General features: G+C 36.5%; 1 protein-coding gene and 1 pseudogene across 4 annotated transcripts in view; one reads left to right on the plus strand and one right to left on the minus strand.

The window, feature by feature from the left end:
• The window catches only part of RAP1B (RAP1B, member of RAS oncogene family), a 47598-nt gene extending 27227 nt beyond the window's left edge, over positions 1–20371 (plus strand). For all 4 annotated transcript variants that reach the window (XM_024122734.3, XM_055085188.1, XM_024122732.3 and 1 more), the window contains 7 exons: positions 11001–11082; positions 12163–12231; positions 13489–13545; positions 14836–14976; positions 16805–16948; positions 17640–17756; positions 19985–20371. In XM_024122734.3, the coding sequence (XP_023978502.1) occupies positions 11026–11082; positions 12163–12231; positions 13489–13545; positions 14836–14976; positions 16805–16948; positions 17640–17726 (555 nt within the window). In that variant the 5' untranslated portion in view covers positions 11001–11025 and the 3' untranslated portion in view covers positions 17727–17756; positions 19985–20371. The remainder of the gene's footprint in view (positions 1–11000; positions 11083–12162; positions 12232–13488; positions 13546–14835; positions 14977–16804; positions 16949–17639; positions 17757–19984) is intronic.
• On the minus strand, positions 6510–10988 carry LOC102980050 (40S ribosomal protein S15a-like; annotated as a pseudogene).
• Positions 20372–21096: the final 725 nt, after the last annotated feature.

Below are 21096 nucleotides of genomic sequence, written 5' to 3' on the forward strand. Positions count from 1 at the left end.
ACTTGACTTGAGAAGGAACCCTAGGGGTTTTACTTTCTTGTCATTACATGTCTTTGCTATGATTTTCTCTGAGACTAGAATTAAACACTTGCTTAAACTGATAAAAAGAACCAGTGAAAGCAAAGATAAGTCTCTAATGTATCACTTCGATTGATTCCGGAGTTGGTTGTAGTCATACAAATTTTAGGGGATCTATATAAGTAACTAAAATTAAGAATCTTTAAATGCAAATGACATATAATACCAAAAATTACCCCCCAGATTTTTTTATTCAAATATAAGTAGCAGAAATATTTATACATTTGAAAAATTAGTGTAGAAAATGCTTCCAGTTATAACCACAGTGGAATTTTCCGTGTTTTGATAGTTCTTTACAAATTTAATTGATTTTCTTCATCTGGAATGTTAGATTGTTGGAGAAGCTGTGTGAATCATGCTTCATATTTATAACTGGATAAATGTCTACTTGTATATATGCACTTTCTTGCTGATGAAGTATAAATGAGAAATGGCACTATTGATAAATTCATTTTGCATGTATTCTATGTTCTTGCCTGTTTAGCCACCCCCCAAAAAATGGGGATCTGAGATTCCCTCATTAACTAATGAGTTAATATAATTGGTGAGTTCATAGATTAAAGCTTGATTCAAATAATTCTGGAATTTCAGATTAACATATAAACAGGTTATTGTTAATTTATAATTCATTACAGATAACTTCCAAACTGCATTCAGATTTTTTGGATAAATGCCATTATGTACAAGAAACGCCATAAAAGAGAGCATATATAAACCAACAAAATCAAATCCCATCACCTACAGTGGAAATCAAACTAGAATATTTTACAGTTGACCAATAGCACCATAATTCTTGGCAAAATGTTTAGCCGAGATATCTGCCATTGCTGACATCTTCATCTAACACTTTTTGATGGTGTTGCCCTTAACTTGAAGGTTGTTAAAGTCTCTTTCAGTGTCAGTTTTTCTGTTGATTATAAAATAGTTTTAATTGTTCTTCCCATCTCTTTAAATGGCAGTCCACTGCAGTAATACATAATAGTCAGAACTCTGTTAATTTTTTTTACTGAAGTATAACTCACAATGTTATATTAGTTTCAAGTGATTCAACGTTTATATACATTATGAAAGTTATGATCACCATGATGTCTAGTTACCATCTGTCAGTAATTTCTAATATACTTCTAATAATTTCTAAGATACTTTGTATCTTTTTGTGTGTGTCTTAATCCTTATTTCCTGCTGATGTACAAGAAGACACAACAGATCAGCAGGCTTCTCAGAATACAATCCAAGTACTTAGAACTTAAATCCTTTGCTACCCTATTTATCTTTTCTTTCTAGATTTTTTAGCATGATAATTAATAAAAAAGACAAATACAGCTTTGACATAAGAGAGGAAAATGTTTAAAATGTCAATATTTACATTGTATAGAGTAGTTTCTATAAAGCACTTAAAATAATAAGTTTAATTTTGTAATGTTTAATTAGCCCTTTTTGAGAAGAGGCATACTAGTTATTAAGGTTTAAAAACAGAATTGAAAGAATTTTAATTGGTTCTTCTTTAAGCTTCTGTTTTCTTTAAACATACGTCACAATCAGCATGTTACTTATCTGAAAAATAATTTTTTTGCCAACATCAATATTTTATAATTCATTGTGAGTTGAGTGACAGGCTAAATTTGGCATTTTTGATTTTCTAATGGCCACTTTTTTTGTGTGGTTTTATTGAGATAAAATTGACGTACAAGCGCTGTATAAACTTAAGGTGTACAGCATAATGAATTGACTTAGATACATCATGAAATGATTACCACAATAAGTTAGTGAACATCAATCATCTCGTATAGATACAAAATTAAAGAAATAGAAAATAATGTTTTCCTTGTAATGAGAACCCTAAGATTTATTACTCTATTAGCAGCTTTTGTATAACATAAGCAGTGTTAATTATATTTATCATGTACATTACATCCCTAATATGCACTTATAACTGGAAGTTTATACCTTTTGACTGCCTTCATCCAATCCCCCCCCTTTTTTAAATTGCCAATAGTTACCAATATTTTTAAGTTACAATTAAAATGAAGTAATTACAAGACAACTCCGCAACTCCTCTTTCACCTTCCAGTTTTAGTTTTCGTTTGAGTATTTTAAAAATTTACTGTTTATTAGTAATAAAACTGTCAGAAAAAAACATAAGCAAAAGAAGAAAGACAATCTACCACCATATATATATGTAAACAAAGTTCAAGAGAATTAAAATTCATTTTACATTACAAGCTCAAGATTTTCTCACTACTCCTAAAGTAGTAATACTGAAATTCTTCCCAGGTCGTCAGAATTACAGTCTGCATAACTTGAAGTACAATAAAGTTCATTGACTCGTGTAATTAATATTAAGGGTCAGAGAAAACACCAGTAGTAAAGGATTTTTGCATAGTAATGTTTTTCAAAGACTTACAGGAGAGTTATTTCCCAGTCTTTCTCCCTAAACTACATTTTAAAATGATTCAAAATACTGATATATAGGGCTTCCCTGGTGGCGCAGTGGTTGCGCGTCCGCCTGCCGATGCAGGGGAACCGGGTTCGCGCCCCGGTCTGGGAGGATCCCACATGCCGCGGAGCGGCTGGGCCCGTGAGCCATGGCCGCTGAGCCTGCGCGTCCGGAGCCTGTGCTCCGCAACGGGAGAGGCCACAACAGAGGGAGGCCCGCATACCACAAAAAAAAAAAAAAAATACTGATATATAATTAGCTTTTTGTATTGACACGGGAGTTTGCTATAAGGTACATTCCAGTTTCAGAGATGTTAAAATGTATTCTAAAAGTGCTTCTTAGATGATGCTTAAATAATAAGTATAGCTAAAGAATTATAATATAGTTCAGTTGATTTTAACATGTTCCAAACTGGTTGTAGTGACAGGAGGACTAAATTAAGGATAGAAACCTACATATGATTGGAAAATAGTTTTAGGCTATGCATTGTATCTCTTTGCCTAACTAGAAGAAACTTTCTAAATTAGACAAAAGCTGGATAGCAGCCCTCCTCCTGCATTCTTAATGTTTTGTTAAGCTAGTAGGTAAAAGGGTAGAGCAGTGATTCTCAACTGAGGGAACATCAGTTCTGCTATACTGTATTGAGTAGTAGCCCAGACCATTGCTGTTATAATTATTTTTAAAGCTATTTTTTTGGACTTCCCTGGTGGCACAGTGGTTAAGAATCCGCCTGCCAATGCAGGGGACACGGGTTCGAGCCCTGGTCCAGGAAGATCCCACATGCTGCAGAGCAACTAATCCCTTGCGCCACAGCTACTGAAGCCTGTGCTCTAGAGCCCGTGCTCTGCAACAAGAGAAGCCACCGCAATGAGAAGCCCGCACACCGCCACTAGAGAAAGCCCACGCACAGCAACAAAGACCCAATGCAGCCAAAATTAAATAAATAAAATAAATTTTTTTTAAAAAGCTATCTTTTATTGATTATTACTATGTGTAAGTACTCTTGAGGGAAATCACTACATTTCATTCTTTAATTAGTTGAGCACATACTATATGTCAGTCACTGTTTGAGGTTCAGGGATATTATAAAACAGACAAAAATTGTTGTTTTTGTGGAGTTTATGCTCTTGTGTATCCATCTCACAACCTTACCATGTAGGCATTACTGTCTCCATTTTTCCTGTAAAAAAAGTGAAGCTCTGAAAGGTTTCATGACTTGCCCAATGTTACACAGACGAGGATTTAAAACTTAGGTGCTGTGAACCACTATGCTATGCTGTCAAAATTGTCCCTCTTTTGGAGTTCAGTGGAAGAGAACAATTGTTCTCAATGTCTCAAACAGCAGTTATCACAAATGCCTTTGAAATTCTGATATAACTCTACCTATCTTAAAATTGTGCATGAAGTTTTAAAAACAGAAGTAATGAGCTTCCTTGGTGGCGCAGTGGTTGCGAGTCCGCCTGCCTATGTAGGGGACACGGGTTCGTGCCCCGGTCCGGGAAGATCCCACATGCCGCGGAGCACCTGGGCCCGTGAGCCATGGCCGCTGAGCCTGAGCGTCCGGAGCCTGTGCTCCGCAACGGGAGAGGCCACAACAGTGAGAGGCCCGCATACCGCAAAACAAAACAAAACAAAACAAAAAACAGAAGTAATGGTCATTTCCAGTCAATCAGAGTTGGCATTCATAATGAAATCCACTTTTTATCCCAGGCTTAGAATATGTAAACAGTTTTTCAAAGCTGGTGTAGTAGAAGGCACAGATTTGAAAAACAGGTATTAGTTCAAATCTTGGCTTTCATACTGCTAGACTTTTTTTTTTTAAGGAAAATAATATCCGTAGCATTGGTATTTATTAGGATTTAAATAAAAATATTTTGGTTGTTTGTCCATATAAGGAAATATTGGCCGAAAAAGTTAATGAAAGAGAATGACTGTTCATTTGTGGTTGTTACTTATCAGTGTTCCTTGTTAGAAAGCTGCTTATTGGTGTTAGATGTGTTTGTCACTATGTTTTTAAATTTGAAAGTCTATTGATGACCTTCATATTTCCTACTTCAAAATTTGAAATGTTTTCAATTTCCTGTGATCTTAGAGATCTGCAGTAAAAATTCTTGGTTGAGTTACTAAAATTAAAACATTGATAAGCATTATTTATAATATCCACAAGCTGGAAACAAACCAGATGTCCATGAGCGGGTGAATGGATAAAGAAAATGTTATCTATATCCATACAGTAGATCTGCTTTTTATCAATAATAAGAGATAGAAGGAACAAATTACTGATAGAAGCAATAATATGGATGAACCTTACTCATTCTAGCAACAAGTAATACTCATTTATGGGTAAATGAAGCAACTGGGAAGTAGGACCCCAGGCATCGCATTAAGAAATGCAGTTCCCATAATGTTTACTTTTTATAGTCAGTATGTACAAGTTTCCTCACCCATAGGCCCCCATTTCTTAGAAAACAAAGACCTTTTGGTTTAATTTTTCTTTCTAGCTTGTTTACTTCGTGAGGATCTCTGAAAATGCTCAACTATTGTAGATTTTCTAATTTTCCATTTTCAGTTTCCTATTCAGGTCTGAGCCCATTTACAGAAAGAAGGGACATGTCTCCCTTTAAAATTTCCTGAAGTCAATTTTTATTTTGTTTCCTATCAAGTAGTGTTCATTTTGTTTACAATATTAAATGTTGACCAGTCTACGCCTGAAATAGTATATTTCCTAAATAGGTTCTTGTTCTCTCAAGGCCAATTTTTTTTTTTTTTAACAGGCTGGGCTGTTTGAATCTGGTCTTTACTATCCTGCTGCTTTTAACCTTTTTCCTCTATGATGAAATTAAGTAATTAGTAAGTAAGTTGGGATTCTGCAACAAATTTCTGTCAGTCTACCTGAGATTTAGAAAAATCTTCAAGCATAACTCCCACTAAATTCTAGACCAGTCTTTAAATTCAGTTTCTATAGCTCTGACTTCTCTTCCAGCAATTTAAAGAGGCTGTTTAGTATAATTTTTTCTTTTCTGAGAAACCCCCAAGAAAAGTAGTTCATTTCAGAGGTATGGGTAAGGAGCAGATGGAATAGAAGGGTATTGTGGGTAGTATAAAGAGACAATGATTCAGGGAGGGTAGGTTTCCAGAGGTTTGAGCAGGGGAGTAAAGAGAGACAATCTTAGTCATTTTATTTTGAGGCTTCAGAATACCAATTAGAGAAGTTGATTATTGAATGTTATTTTTGTCTCATAATTTTTCTATATTTATAATTCCTCTTAAAGTACTAATTTTGACATTTTAAAAGTTGGCCGTAAGTCCTGTTGTTATGTTGCAGTTGTCAAAGTCACCATTTTTGTAATTTACCAGTGTAAGTGCAAGAGTCAAGATTATATTGGAAGTTTATAAAAGACACAAGTTTTTCCTAGAAAAGGTATGGCCTTGGCAAATAAGAAAGAGATCACTAGAGTCAAGAAAACGGTGTTGCGGTAATTAAGTGGGAAGAGGCACATTGGGAACTGTCTGGGTAATGGAAGTGTTTTAATTCTTTTTTTTTTTTTTTTTTTTGTGGCATGGGGGCCTCCCCCCGCCGCGGCCTGTCGCGGAGCACAGGCTCCGGACGCGCAGGCCCAGCGGCCATGGCCCACGGGCCCAGCCGCTCCGCGGCACGCGGGACCCTCCCAGACCGGGGCGCGAACCCGGTTCCCCTGCATCGGCAGGCGGACGCGCAACCACCGCGCCACCAAGGAAGCCCGGAAGTGTTTTAATTCTTTTTTTATTTTTTTTAATTTTTATTATTTTTATTTTTTTATTTTTATTTTTTTTTGCGGTACGCGGGCCTCTCACCGCTGTGGCCTCTCCTGTTGCGGAGCACAGGCTCCGGATGCACAGGCTCAGCGGCCATGGCTCACGGGCCCAGCCGCTCCGCGGCATGTGGGATCTTCGTGGACCGGGGCACAAACCCGTGTCCCCTGCATCGGCAGGCGGACTCTCCACCACTGCGCCACGAGGGAAGCCCCTAAATCTTTTTTTAATATACATTTTCAAATCTTTATTTATTTTGCTGTGTTGGGTCTTAGTTGCGGCACACGGGATCTTTCGTTGTGGAGCACAGGCTCTCTAGTTGTGGCGCACAGTTCAGTAGTTGCGGCACGCAGGCTGAGTTGCCCCATGGCATGTGGGATCTTAGTTCCCCGACCAGGGATGTAACCCACATCCTGGGGTTCCAGGAGGTCCCTGGAAGTGTTTTAAATCTGAATGAGGCCTGTGTTTGTGGTTGTGAGGGTATTGGCATATGCCAAAACTCATTTAACTGTATGCTTAAGATCTGCTTGTTTTACTGGATGTAAATTATTCCTAGATAAAAATGACTTAAGAGTGCTTTAAAATTTTTTTCCATTGGGCCTTTTTTTTTTTTTTCTTTTTTAAATTTATTTGGCTGTGTCTTAGTTGCGGCACGTGGGATCTTTGTTGCCCTGCGCAGGCTTCTCTCTAGTTGTGGCGCATGGGCTTCCAGAGGGTGGACTCCAGAGCATGTGGGCTGTTTCCCCGGGGCATGTGGGATCTTAGTACCCCAACCAGGGATCGAACCCGCATCCCCTGCATTGGAAGGCGGATTCTTAACTACTGGACCACCAGGGAAGTCCCCATTGAGGCATTTTATTTGCATGTTTGTATTACATCCCTAGAAAAAGAATCCCAGGATTTTCTCTCCTGTGTTTTTATCTTGCTTCTTCATGGTCCATGATGCCATCTGAAGTTGTCAGCTTGGTGAAACCAAACTGATAGGACAGGAGCAGGTTTTTCTGCCATTTTTCTAGATCTTTGAGTTGCACATCAAATCTAGGGACTGATCACTTCACACTTGTTTGACCTGCCTCTGAGGTTCACCACAGCTTTCCCAGCCCTGTGATCATTGATTTCAAATTCGCTAATGTAACCATGCTTCATTATCACAGAAACTGGATGATGACTTGGGAGCACGGCCTAATAAGAACCTGGCACTTGCCTCTCCTTTCAGCATTATTGATGCTCTTGAGAGCATCAGCTAGGACTTGCGTGTGCACCATTATATCAGCACAGAAAGATGGCAGAAAGAGTTTAAAATTTTTTTTAACAAATGTGTCCTTACAAACAGATTCTCAGGTTCCCTGATCAAGCAGAAGTTAGGAAGATGCCACATAATAAACCCCATGGTTATTGACCTTGTAATGCTGTCGTGAAAGTTTAAGTGACCGGAGGTGAAGTTTGGCCCATCACTCAACTTTGCCTGAATTGGTCGCTGATGTTGCTCATCTTTAACCTTTAGTGCTTGGGGCCAGTTTGAATTGCATTGGAGGCTATCAGGCCTATGCGTCCATCCATTCCACATGGAGCACTCCCTTATTCAGTGAATGGAAACAAGACAGTACAGGACAAAACAAAACATGTGAGACAAAATTTTGAGCACGTAGATGAACAGAAGCAAAGCAAGTAGCTGAAGAATTATAAACTAATGGCAAAAATATTTGTCAAATAGTACACTCCAAGCCAAAGCCAAAAGGCCTATAATTGCCTTATACAAAAACCTACTTGGTACAAATCCTAGGGTAACAAAGTTAGCAGTGTGAGCTCAAGGCACTGATTGGAGCACCCATCATTGTTGAGATTGACTCATCTGATAGGAAAATCAAAGAACAAACAAATTGGACACAGGCAGCCCATTCAGTACACTTGTTTGTCTAAGGGTGTCATTTGGAATGATGCCAAATGAGGGTCTTAGGTTGACTGTCAAAGAATGAGAGACACCATTCAATATCTAAACAAAAAACACAAAGTTGAAATTATTGATTACTTAAGGAAAAGCTATCCTGGTCTGATACTGCCTCCCCTGAGCAGAGCAGACTGCTAGTCTTATACGGTTTTTAGGGAATTTCAGAGTCCAAAGATTCACAGACTTTCAAAGGCAGAAGTGAGTTAATGTCAACAGTAAAAGCAGTGTCACTCAAGTGAGGCCATTGCTGATTGGTTGGCATTTTGCTGCGTGTTCACTGAAGTGAGTCTTTTTTTCTTTTTTTTTTTTTTAAGTTAATGATAAACAATGACAAAGAAGACATCAAAAAGTGACACAGCCCAGCTACCTAAAGGATAAAAGATGCAGGGAGATGAGTCTAATTTTATTTGTGTTAAAGTTAGTTGGTTTGCTTTTGGGGATGTTTAGGAAATTCTTGTCCCCAAAGTTACGATATTCCCTCTAGATGGGTTCAGAAACAAAAATTTATTTGAAGGCATCTTTCATGAGAATCCTGTTTATTTTTAAATATTTTTCAAATATTAATGTAGGTCCATGTGGTTGGCTAATGTGTGCATGGAACTGAATAGAATTATCACCTAAGTAATCCTATTTTTAAATGATTTTTTACATTAAAAGAAATAACCTGACTTGAGTTACATGTTTACAAAGAAAGATTTATTTGTCCCAAATTAAATGCAGACTATCATGTGGAATATTCTTAAAGCTGAAAGTTGATTCAACTTTTATTTCATATCCTTTTTCCTAAAATCATATCTGGTAAGAACCATGCAGTTCACAAAAGTTACGGAGACAGTGTTCCAGAACTGGAGAAAAGTCTATGGAAATAATGGGTTCAGTAAGTTTAGAAATCAAATGTAGGAACTAGTAAGTGGGAAAGTCAGCAGCCGACTTCTTTGGTGGTTTTTATATTTGGTTACCCAACCTCCCCACCCTCCCCCATTAAGGAATGGAGATAACACAGGAAATAATCCATGTATTTAAAGGTGGAAGTGAAGGAGAAATTTTTGAAAAGAAATCCTTGGTATTAGGCATGGCGTCCTGAGGAGAAATAAAGAGATGGCATATAGAGATAGGTAAAACAAATGCTATCTTTTAAGAGTATGGACTGGAAGGAAAGAACATATAAAGAGATCTAACACAAAGAAATATGCCAAAGTGAGTCCGTTCTTAACTGACTGACTTTCAGAAATAAGGGGCTATCAATAATAGGTTGGTTTGCAGAAACATATTCACTGAAGCAAATGGTTATTGGTTGGTTAAGTGTGTTTAAACCAGTCCTGGTATTGTGTTACTATGACTAAAGAACTGGCATTTCTTGATTAAGAAGGTTTAAGGGCTTCCCTGGTGGCGCAGTGGTTGAGAATCTGCCTGCCAGTGCAGGGGACACGGGTTCGAGTCCTGGTCTGGGAAGATCCCACATGCCACGGAGCAACTGGGCCCGTGAGCCACAACTACTGAACCTGCGTGTCTGGAGCCTGTGCTCCGCAGCAAGAGAGGCCACGACAGTGAGAGGCCCACGCACCGCGATGAAGAGTGGCCCCCGCTCGCCGCAACCAGAGAAAGCCCTCGCACAGAAACGAAGACCCAACACAGCCATAAATAAATAAATTAATTTAAAAAAAAAAAAGGTTTAAAACCTGTTCTGGTGGCTACTTTTGCACCATGGCCACTGGCCAATTATTTTTCTCTAGGAATGTGGGAGCTTTGTTTTCTCATGTTGTTCCCCACCCTGAAACTTTTGGGATCTTCTTTCTTTCTCCTTAGTGTACTGAAATTTTCTAATGATGAGCATTGGTATGGATTGTTTCTTTTCGGTTTTATTTTGTTTTGATTTCCACCATTTCAGCATACTGAACACTCAGTAGACTTTTTCAGTCTGGGCTTTCATGGTCTTGAGATCTGCTTCTGATTCCTGACCATTTCAGTTTCTTTATGCCACCCCATCCATCCCCGACCCCACACCCCACACCCACTTCAGGAATAGATATTTGGTCTGCTTTCTCTGCTAGCTCACTTAACATTTATGTATCTCAGAGGCCAGCAGGTTTTTTCTATAAATGCCACATAGTAAATATTTTAGTCTTGTGAACCAGATGGCCTCTGTTGTAATGACTTAGCTCTGCCATTACAAGATAGCAGCCATGGACAATACACAAATAAATGGGTGTGGCTGTATTTCAGTAAAACTTTATGTACAAAAACAGGTAGTGGTTGGATTTGTTTGCAGACCCCTCCCCTATCGTGTTCATCTTTACCGGAATGTTAGCTCAGTTGAGGGCAGGAATTTTTTTGTTGTTCATTGGGTATATCCTTGTACTTAGTAGGCACTCAACTACTTGTGACTCAGGGTTGCAGATGGTTCAGAAAAGGGGGATAACATGTCTATCACTGCCATCTTACAGCTAACAGAATACCCCTTAATACTGTTTTTCAGCCTTCCTCCCTTTTTTCTTGATGGAGTAAATATTTTATTGTAATTGAATTTAGGATAGGGCTAAAAGTCACGTCTATAATTTTGCAGTTTCTTTCTTTTTCTGATGTTTTATAAAGGGCACTACCAGTAGCATCCTTTAGTAAGTCTGTTTATGAAATGCTCCATATTAATATGGTATAGTCAAATGCTTGAATGTCTTATTTATATAAGAAGGACATGAATACAAAGATAGTACTTAAGAATTCTTTTTTCTTTTTTTCTTTAATAAGGTACTAGATTTTACAAGTTTGCACCATGCGTGAGTATAAGCTAGTTGTTCTTGGCTCCGGAGGAGTTGGAAAATCTGCTCTGGTAAGACTTTCTCACTGTACCCAAGCTATTTACTCCAAGACATGTTCTTTTTCTGTTGAGTTTTAGGTTTTGCCTATTTATCTTTATTTATTTGTTAAGGTGAAATCTCGTAATGATTTTAGAAGTAATATAATATTTTTCTTGTAATTTAGTCAACTTTTAGTTGTATCTGGGTAGATCATATTGTCTCTGGAACATGGGTTCCAGACCAGAATACAGTTTGGACTAAGCACAGAAGGGAAAGGACATATAAAGAGATTTAACACAAAGAAATATTATGCCAAAGTGAGTCCATTCTTTAACTGACTGACTTTCAGTGCATATAAATGGGTGTCTGCATTTCAGAGCCAGACAGGAATAAATTTTGGTTCATCTCATTGTGAGTTGGCTTACAATACAAATTTTATGTTACAAAAATTAAATACACCTTATTTAAAAAACTTTTTCAAAGATTACCTTTGACTGTCCCACCATGTTTTCTGTATGAAGAAATAGTAAAGCAAGAAAGAAGACACAACTTGACAGTGGTGGGTGGGGAAGGGGAGAAACTTAGGGGAAATAACTTGATGCACAGTTCAGAGTTTAGCAAAGCCCCACAGTAAGATAGATTGACCATCTTACTTTGCCACTTAAAATAAACACGTAGCACAGAATTTGACATGCTTGAATCAGGCTGAGAAGTGTGTACAATGGGGCATGAACTGCTTTTTCATTTGTAAATATATCCAAAGTAATGGGGAGGTGTTGTGAGTGTGCACATATGTGTGTACACAAGATAATTAGCCACTTTCTAACCAAAATTCAAATTTAAGCCCTTAGCACTGAAACAGGAGCCATTTAACGATTTTTCAATATATGATCTCTAAACTTAGACTTACCCAATAAGGAGCTTGGTGATTATTAATTTTTTAAAAAACTTTCTGAAGTAATTTTCCCACCAAATGTGTATATTCAAATGTAGTTGCGGTTATGTTTTTTTAATCAATGGTATAACTAGCTATATGAAATCAGTACTTTAAAATGTGCAGAATTGTATGTGGTCTTTTGGGGGGAGTATAATGGTATGTTAATTTTTTTCAGACTGTACAATTTGTTCAAGGAATTTTTGTTGAAAAATATGATCCTACGATAGAAGATTCTTATAGAAAGGTATGTTACTTTAGAAGGCGTTGTGCTTTTGACTTTACTATAAATATAAATTCTTGTTTTTAGCTTAATAATTATTAAATGTTGTTTACAGAGTAGGATGAAGAAGCAGAGTTAATTTATAAAATTAGTGGGGAAAGATCACACCTGATTATTTCCTGGCATTTTGTGTTTACCAGCTTATAAGAATCTTAAACAGTCACTCTTGTTCTCTGTCTTATCTCTCCCTCTCAAAGAATTTTAAGTTTATACTGACCCCAAAATTGTAATTTGACACACTAACTTTAGAGCTGGGCCATGCATTTCAAGTGGTAGCTCCATGTTTCTCTCCCATTCCTGCCCCCCAAAGACTGAATACTCTCAGGCTCCCTTCTTTTTAATATAAAGATGGAAGTACAAAAGTCTCCCTAACCTTCCTACTTAAAACTCCTTGAGAAAGTTCCAGTGCTCATAATAGTAGAAAGGTTTATTTCTGTCAATATGTTCACTTATACAACATGTGACAATAAAACTAAATGCGCAGAGATTTTTTATTTAGCAGGGAGAGAGTTATCCCCCACCTTGACATAGTGGCCAGCCTGGCCCCTGCTGCTATGCAGACATTGTGTTTCCGTTCCTCCCTCTGTGTCCACAGTCTACCAAAACAAACTGGAAACTCCTTTCTGCACCCCAGCAGTGAAGCAATATTACTCTTCTTTCCACGTATATAACTTTGTTCCCTAGGAAATGTTAGGTAAAAAGGGTAGCAGGGATACATAATTTATTTGATATCTCTCCTCTGCTTCCTTGCTCCCAGAAATTTTGTTGTTCCAATATGGTGAAGGGGATGTGGTTATCTAGAGAAATGAAGGTATATCTAAAGTATGGGAGAATTGAGATAGACAATTACTTCTGATATTATTGGGACTATTACTGGTTTTAAAAAAAATTTTTTGAGCTATTTTGAAATCATTTCCTCTCCAGATTTAAGTACTGAGTGATTCATATTGAGGTTGGATCTTGTGTATCTTGTATCAAGAGATATCCTTGTGTTAAATTCAGAACACATGGTTTTTGCACCTAATGCAGTTTGGGGGTCAGTAGACCTGTTTTCTAGCTATTTTTTTCTCCTGTTGTGTTAAAGTAAGTATTGCTTGAAATTAGTTGTGAAGTTACTATAATCTGTGTCTCTGTTTTAAATATCATATTAGCTGTTGGATATATTAAAGTAGTCTTGTATACATTTAAAAAAATGAATATCTATTTTAATTTTTCCCCAAGCAAGTTGAAGTAGATGCACAACAGTGTATGCTTGAAATCTTGGATACTGCAGGAACGGTATGTAAAACAGAGTACCAAAGTATATGCACAGCTTGTGCAGTATTGACCTTTAGATGCTAGTATTCTGTAGACAAACATTAGTTAAGCTTATTTAAAAGAACTGCTTGCACTGCATCTTAAAGCTGTTTTCCTTATCCTCTTGAATTCTCCTTTTCTTGTGTGTATGCTTTGCCATTGCAGTGGGTCATTTACTGAAGAAATAAGTAGAAATTTTGTATGAAAGTTTTCATAGTCCCACTAGTACTTTTAAAACAAGTTAAACTATATTACCATTTATTTATTTATTTATTTTATAAATTTATTTATTTTTATTTATGTATTTTTGGCTGCATTGGGCCTTCGTTGCTGTGCGTGGGCTTTCTCTAGTTGCAGCGAGTGGGGGCTACTCTTCGTTGCGGTGCACGGGCTTCTCATTGTGGTGGCTTCTCTTGTTGTGGAGCACGGGCTCTAGGCGCACGGGCTTCAGTAGTTGCAGCATGCAGGCTCTAGAGCTCAGGCTCAGTAGTTGTGGTGCATAGGCTTACTTACTCCACGGCATGTGGAATCTTCCCAGACCAGGGCTCGAACCCACGTCCCCTGCATTGGTAGGCGGATTCTTAACCACTGCGCCACCAGGGAAGCCCTATATTACCATTTATTAAATAATGTGGAAAATAATATTAGAGTATATATTTATTCCTCAGTGGCTGTGTGAAGTATTTTGAATGTTATCTTTCCTCCTTCAGTATATTTACAGACCAACTAGATTTGTTGGTATCTGAAGGTGAAGGGAAGATTTATTCTGGATATGTGATATTCATTCAACTAATGTTTGAGTACCTGATATGTGCCGTGGATTGTATTCTTACACTCAAAGGCTCACAGTCTAGTGAAGGAGGAAAAGTGTGGGAAAATGGCAAGATACGGGTAACGTGCTGGTGACCCCCATAGAACTAGAGCATTGTGAGCTAGCTGTGGGTAACTTGGTGATTTAATTTGGGTGCCTTACATACTATGATATATTAAAAAGCTGCCTTTAAGTAGCATTTGGAGACAGGACATTTCTGTTCCACTTGAGTATATTTACTGCACATAAATCTGCTCTGGTGTATTATTTTTACGTAAAACACTTATTTCTTGAAATACTGATTTTTTCAAATAGCCACAGACTAATTTTAAGAGATGTTACATAACACTACTACATTCTTCTTTGAGCTCTAATTGTAGACTTTGAAAATTGTCAAATTATCTGTCAAAACATTTTTTTTAACATTATTGTTTTTTAATGATTCTTTCTTTCTACTGTAGGAACAATTTACAGCAATGAGGGATTTGTACATGAAAAACGGACAAGGCTTTGCATTAGTTTATTCCATCACAGCACAGTCCACATTTAATGATTTACAAGATCTGAGAGAACAGATTCTTCGAGTTAAAGACACTGATGATGTAAGCTGGCTTCGTAATAAATAAATATATTTTGTTTCAAACCCTTATTATAGTGATATCCAACTTAAAAGTATTGAATTTAAATCCAGTTTAAAGTTAATGTATTTTGGGGGTTTTGTTTGTTTTTCAACAGCTTTTTCCTTGAAGGGGAAAAACATATCTTTAACATTATATATAATATAAAAAGTGAGAAATACCCTCCTCTCCCCTGTGTAAAATAAATTTTATACCCTTCCTGTTTTTAAATCATGCATTTGGTGGAGAAGAAGGAGAGGTGTTGGTGGCAAATATTACTAGTAGAGCATATGATGTTCTGGCCACATTTCTGGCAGATTTAAGAGCCTTTTTAACAAGAATCAAAACAACATATGAACAGATCTCAAGCAACTATGACAGAAGGAGGAGCATAATGATAATAATAATTTTTAAAGAAAGGCAACAAATATATTCAATTCTAATATAAATGTACATGCCCCTTCAGAGTACACCATAATGGAGTTTAATCCCTTTAGGAAACTTCAAATGGATTATTTTAATTCCTCATCACACTATATATAAATTCATCTTGTATCGAATTGATCTTGCATCAGAATCACCTGTAAAGCTGGTTAAAACAGATTGCCAGGCCCCACTCTCAGTTTCTGATTCAGTAGGTCTGGGATAGGGCTTAAGAATTTGCATTTCTAACAGATTTCCAAATGGTGTTGATGCTGCTGGTCTGGGCACTTCACTTTTAAGAACCACTGTACTATGTATAGTTTAATTATAGCAAATATTTTGAGAGCTTGAGGGCACCTATGGGAAATGCTGCCATTTCCTGGACTTCTAAAGCAGGAGAACTTTGGGGGACCCTGATATACTTAGAGCAACCTCGGTAAAGCTGTTTACCAGTGTCTCTGGTAACTACTACGGTTTTCTATCAGTTGCATTAAACAGGTATTTATTAATATAATACTATATATCTGTTCCTTAAAAAGCCAAAATTCTTGATTTTTCTAGTTTGGATTTTTTCCAAAACTTCTTTAGAAAGACAATCTCTAAATGATTAATAGGAGTTTTGCAGCATAAGTATTATTTTTCCCTGTAGTGTCCTTCTAAAATTACATTACATGTATCCAAACACGTGATTAATATGGTCTAGATTTTTAGTAAATTAAGGTGATTTTACTTTTTGGCTTTTTAATATATACTGTATGAGAAGCTAAAAATTCTGCTTTGGGGGCTTTCCAGATTTCTCCTTTTTGTGTTATGAAATTGGGAATGAGTATTTGATAAATACATGTTAGGAAACCAGAAAATTTTATATTGATTTATGTCCCTTGGAGAAACATTTTAAAATTTTGGAATATATTGGCTTTTCATGGTATACCCTTTTGCACTTCCTTTTAAAAAGGTTTTGTGTTTTGCTTACTATAATTAGTTGAAAGTCCACTGTAAGGGACTTCCCTGGTGGTCCATCGGTTAAGACTCTGAGCTTCCACTGCAGGGGGCACGGGTTCAGTCCCTGGTTGGGGAACTAAGATCCCACATGCTATGCGGTGTGGCCGAAGTAAAATAAAGGTCCATTGTGTTATAATTTTAAGGGTTTTTCACCCTCTTTTATAAGTAGATCATAGCTTGTTTTCTACAAAAATTTCATGTGAAAAGTTCTTAAATTAACATTATCAAGGCTTTCATATTTAACTGTAAATTTTATTACACATTATTAACTTAGCATTTTTCTCTGGCATAATATAAAAAGTAATCCTTAGGAGAAACATTTTAATTTGAATTTTGATTTGAATTTATATTGCATATTTGTTTACTTATTTGTTTTTACCCTTTTTAGGTTCCAATGATTCTGGTTGGTAATAAGTGTGACTTGGAAGATGAAAGAGTTGTAGGAAAGGAACAAGGTCAAAATTTAGCGAGACAGTGGAACAACTGTGCATTCTTAGAATCCTCTGCAAAATCAAAAATAAATGTTAATGAGGTATGGTGAAATAGAACTCTTGATTTGGAATTTAGCATTCAAAATTAATGGAAAATAATGAGTCTTTATTAACACAACCCCAGGTTAATTTGTACTCAGGGTGCTTTGTTGGTCATATAGGCAAAAGTCTTGTGTTAAGTAAATGGATGTTAATAAGCAATAATGCTCTTTGAGCCTCTTTATTAAATAGTGGTACAGTGGAATTTATCATAAAATGAAGGAAGACTGGACAGAAAATGATAGGAGTGGGGAAGACAGATTAAGTCTTCAGGTATATGAAGGATGTTATATAAAAGGCAAAGACAAATTCAAAAAGGCATGAATGGTTGTTACCCTGAAGGGACTTAAAATAATGTTGTAGAGTAAGGATACATAGAGTTGAAGAAGAGTACATAATTGTTCTCTTTGGATGGTGGTAAATGTTCTGTCTGAACTAAGATCCCTGCAACTCCTTCAACTCAGTATTTATTTTAAGGAGAATGATTTTTAGCCCTCCCAAAAAATAAACAGAAAAGAACTTGGCAATTATAAGAATACCTGGCTTTACTCTCATTCCTTAACTGAACAGAATATTTGCTTTCTGGGGAAAAGTTCATGGAAAGTTCAATTTTTTCCTTTTACTCTTTCACTTTTAGTTTTTTGGGGCCTTTTTTCCCCTGTAAATTTTTTTTTTAATTTAATATGTTTGCAGATCTTTTATGACCTAGTGCGGCAAATTAACAGAAAAACTCCAGTGCCTGGGAAGGCCCGCAAAAAGTCGTCATGTCAGCTGCTTTAATATACTAAATGCATTGTAGCTCTGAGCCAGGTATGTTGATTTATCTTTTCCTCTGTTTTGTTTGTTTGTTTCCTCTTAATTTTTAACCTCAACTTTATTAAGGGTTAAGAAAGCAAATATAGGATTTTCTTTTCTAAAAAAGAAATGGTTACTTCCTTTTTAAGATACGAGTTAATATGATATCCCAGTAATTAAAATTATTATTTCATTTATATATCATCATCAGAAGTAAGGTATTCCACATAAGTGAGAATTCTAGATGTTTATCCAGTATATACTCATGCCTCAGTGGGTCACTGGTTTGTGTTGACAATACAGTGGTGATGAAAACCAGTCTTCTCTGCTTTCGTCTCTGTTGCCTTAAGCTAACTAAGGTCTAGTTGGAGAGTTAGACAAACAATTGCAAAATATGATAAATGCTATTGCAGAATAAGTCCAGCATGGTACTGATAATAAAAAACCCTGATATGTGCCAGGCACTCTTAAGTACTGCCTATATATGTTAATTGCACTCTCACAACAATCCTGTGAGGCAGAATTATTATAATTCCCATATTACAGATGAGTGAACTGAGGCACAGAATGATTGTTACTTGTTCAAGCCCTGCAATTAGTGAATAGCCTAGTCAGAATTGAATCTAGTGATCTGAGTACATCAGAATTTGAATTTGAACTCTGATCTGGCTCCCAAGTCCGTAATTAGTCACTATTATGGGTGCTATTGGAGCATTTAACTGGGGCAGCAGACCAGTCAGATGTGAACTGTGGATTCAGGGAAGGTCTGTCAGAGTAAGATACATCTAAGTCGAAATCTGATGGGTAAGTAGAAATTGTGTAGGGGATGAAGAGTTCCCAGGAAGAGAGAACCACAAATACAACCCTGAGATGAGACAGCAAAGGAAAACTGAGCATACAACACTGTAACGTAGTTTTTGAAAACAGTCAGTTTTCAAAAGTTAATACTTTTGAGTTAATACTTTTAAAGCAGTTAGTTCAGTGCCCTTACCTATTAGCTGCTGTTTGCCAGGTATTGTTAAACCATATCTTACTGTACTCTTATCCTTGGGAACTTTGAATGTTTGTAGCTCTGCTTCTTCCTGTGTTAAATGGCCCTATACTACCATAGAACTCTGATTCTGTATCTCTCTAGAGTTTTTGTCTCTACTCTCCATTTAAGGCTTTCTGTTTAGAGATACAACCTCTCATTTTTTATATCCTCTCATTTCCAACCACATGCCAATTCTCCTAGCAACACACATGTGCCTGAGCTCACACACTCCCATCTGTCCTTTCCAATTTGCTACATTCAACCTGCTAAGATTTAGGAAACTTAGAATACTCATTCAGACTCCAAACGAGGGCTTAAAGTTCAAAGCATTTGTGGAAATTATTTCATCAGCTACATCTATATTAACAACCTTTCTGGAGCTTGCAACAAATCTGATTCCTAGAAAACCAGTTAAAAAAAAAAAGGGAAGCATTTTTTTAGCCCAGGCATGTGTGCAGAAAATCATCCAAAGTTAAATAATAAATGACAGACCCGTGAGTTCTGATTTTACCTTCTTTACATCACTCAAATTTTTTTAAGTTTAATTAGGTATGATTTTAGTATAATAACAGCCTTTTCTGACATCTATCTTAGAGTTGGTAGAATCTGTTTATGTAGAATTAAAAAGTATATAGCTGTCAACTGTAGAGAGCCTTTGTGAAATAACTTCTATTTTGTTCACTTCTCTGCACCAGCTTTTTAGCCACTCTTATTGGAAGAGTAGGGAAGAAAAGTCTTGATTTTCTAATACTAGAAAGCCTGGTTAGATGGTGCATTCTGTATTCGTCATGTAATTCTAGGGTTGTAAACACTTACAGATCAGCCATTTTGTTAATATTGCTGTCTGTTTTATAATCCTAATTCTAGTAAAGGTGACCTAATGTAAAATTTTAATGTGGTTTTTTTTTCCTTGCTTTTAATCTTTGGAAGGTAATACAAAGAAATTTGCATTAAGGTACACTCAACTTACATTTGACTGACTTTCAAGAAGGCAGCAGAATAGATGAAGTTATTCCAAAAAAGATGAAAATGTCTACCCATGCTTTGCTGTGAATCGTGGTACCTGGTCATAATGTAATGACGAGGATAAGAACCTGTATTATATTTATTTCTGACACGTTAGCACTATTGTCTTAATATGTCCTTTGGATCTTTAGTGTGCTGTTTACACCCCATGTTTTCAATTAATTTAATTTTCTCATTTCGACAGGTCTGAAGAACTGTTGCCCAATTCAACAGTGCCAGCATTCCAACTTTGTTAAACCTACCAACATCTTAAATGGACTTTCTGTGGTGGTACCCTTTAAGAGGCGGATGAAAGCTACTACATCAGTTTGCACATTCTAATCACTTTCCAGTATCACAAGAGAGATTTTTACTTATATAATAGTCCTAGAGTATGCAGCTGGTAAAACCAGAGGCTACAATCCAGTATTACTGCTAAGAGACATTTTTCATCCACCAATGTTGTACATGTATGAAAATGGTGTACTGTATACTTTAACACGCCCTATACTTTGTATTGGAGAGTACAATAATGTAAATCCTAAAAGCACCACTATTTTAGCATAATAAAAGAAAGTCCAAAGAGCTCCTATATAGACTACTCCAGATAACTTCGCTTCTTTGATACTTGTAGCTTATTGTAATTTTTTTTAAGAAATTCAAGGTCATTATCATTGTATTGTACAAATAAGCGCTTTGATTAACACAGCTATATAGTTTTTTTAATTTTTAAAAACCTGTGGAGACAGTGATCTTGTCTTTAAAATATGATAGTCCTTTCAGTATAATGTCTTAGATTAAAGACGTTGCCTTTAATATCTGTTGGGAAGGAAATGTCCAGACTTTTCAAATCTTTTATTATATGTTTCCTTTTTTGTTTACATAGGGAACAATGTTTATAGTTGTGTGTACAGTGGGGGTCTACAACAAGAAGTGTATATTTTCAAACAATTTTTTTAATGATTTAACAATTTTTGTAAATCATTTTCAGGCTTCTGCAGCTGTAGATTCTCACTGTGAACCCCCTGCTTGCTCATGCATAAGTGTATTTGCAATACCAAATATACAGGTTTAGTATTTTTGCCTGTTAGTGATTGTTTCACATGTGTAACGTTTTGGTTGAGATGTTAAATGGTGGATGCAATACCAAATATATAGGTTTAGTATTTTTGCCTGTTAGTGATTGTTTCACATGTGTAACGTTTTGGTTGAGATGTTAAATGGTGGACGAGTACTGTGGATGTGAATGTGGGAAGTAATTTTAATCATGTGTAATTGGTCACAAGGCCTAAGTTGCAGTAACTATTGCTGTTTTAT

Source organism: Physeter macrocephalus, chromosome 6, assembly GCF_002837175.3.
Source record: "Physeter macrocephalus isolate SW-GA chromosome 6, ASM283717v5, whole genome shotgun sequence".
NCBI classification, from domain to species: Eukaryota; Metazoa; Chordata; class Mammalia; order Artiodactyla; family Physeteridae; genus Physeter; species Physeter macrocephalus.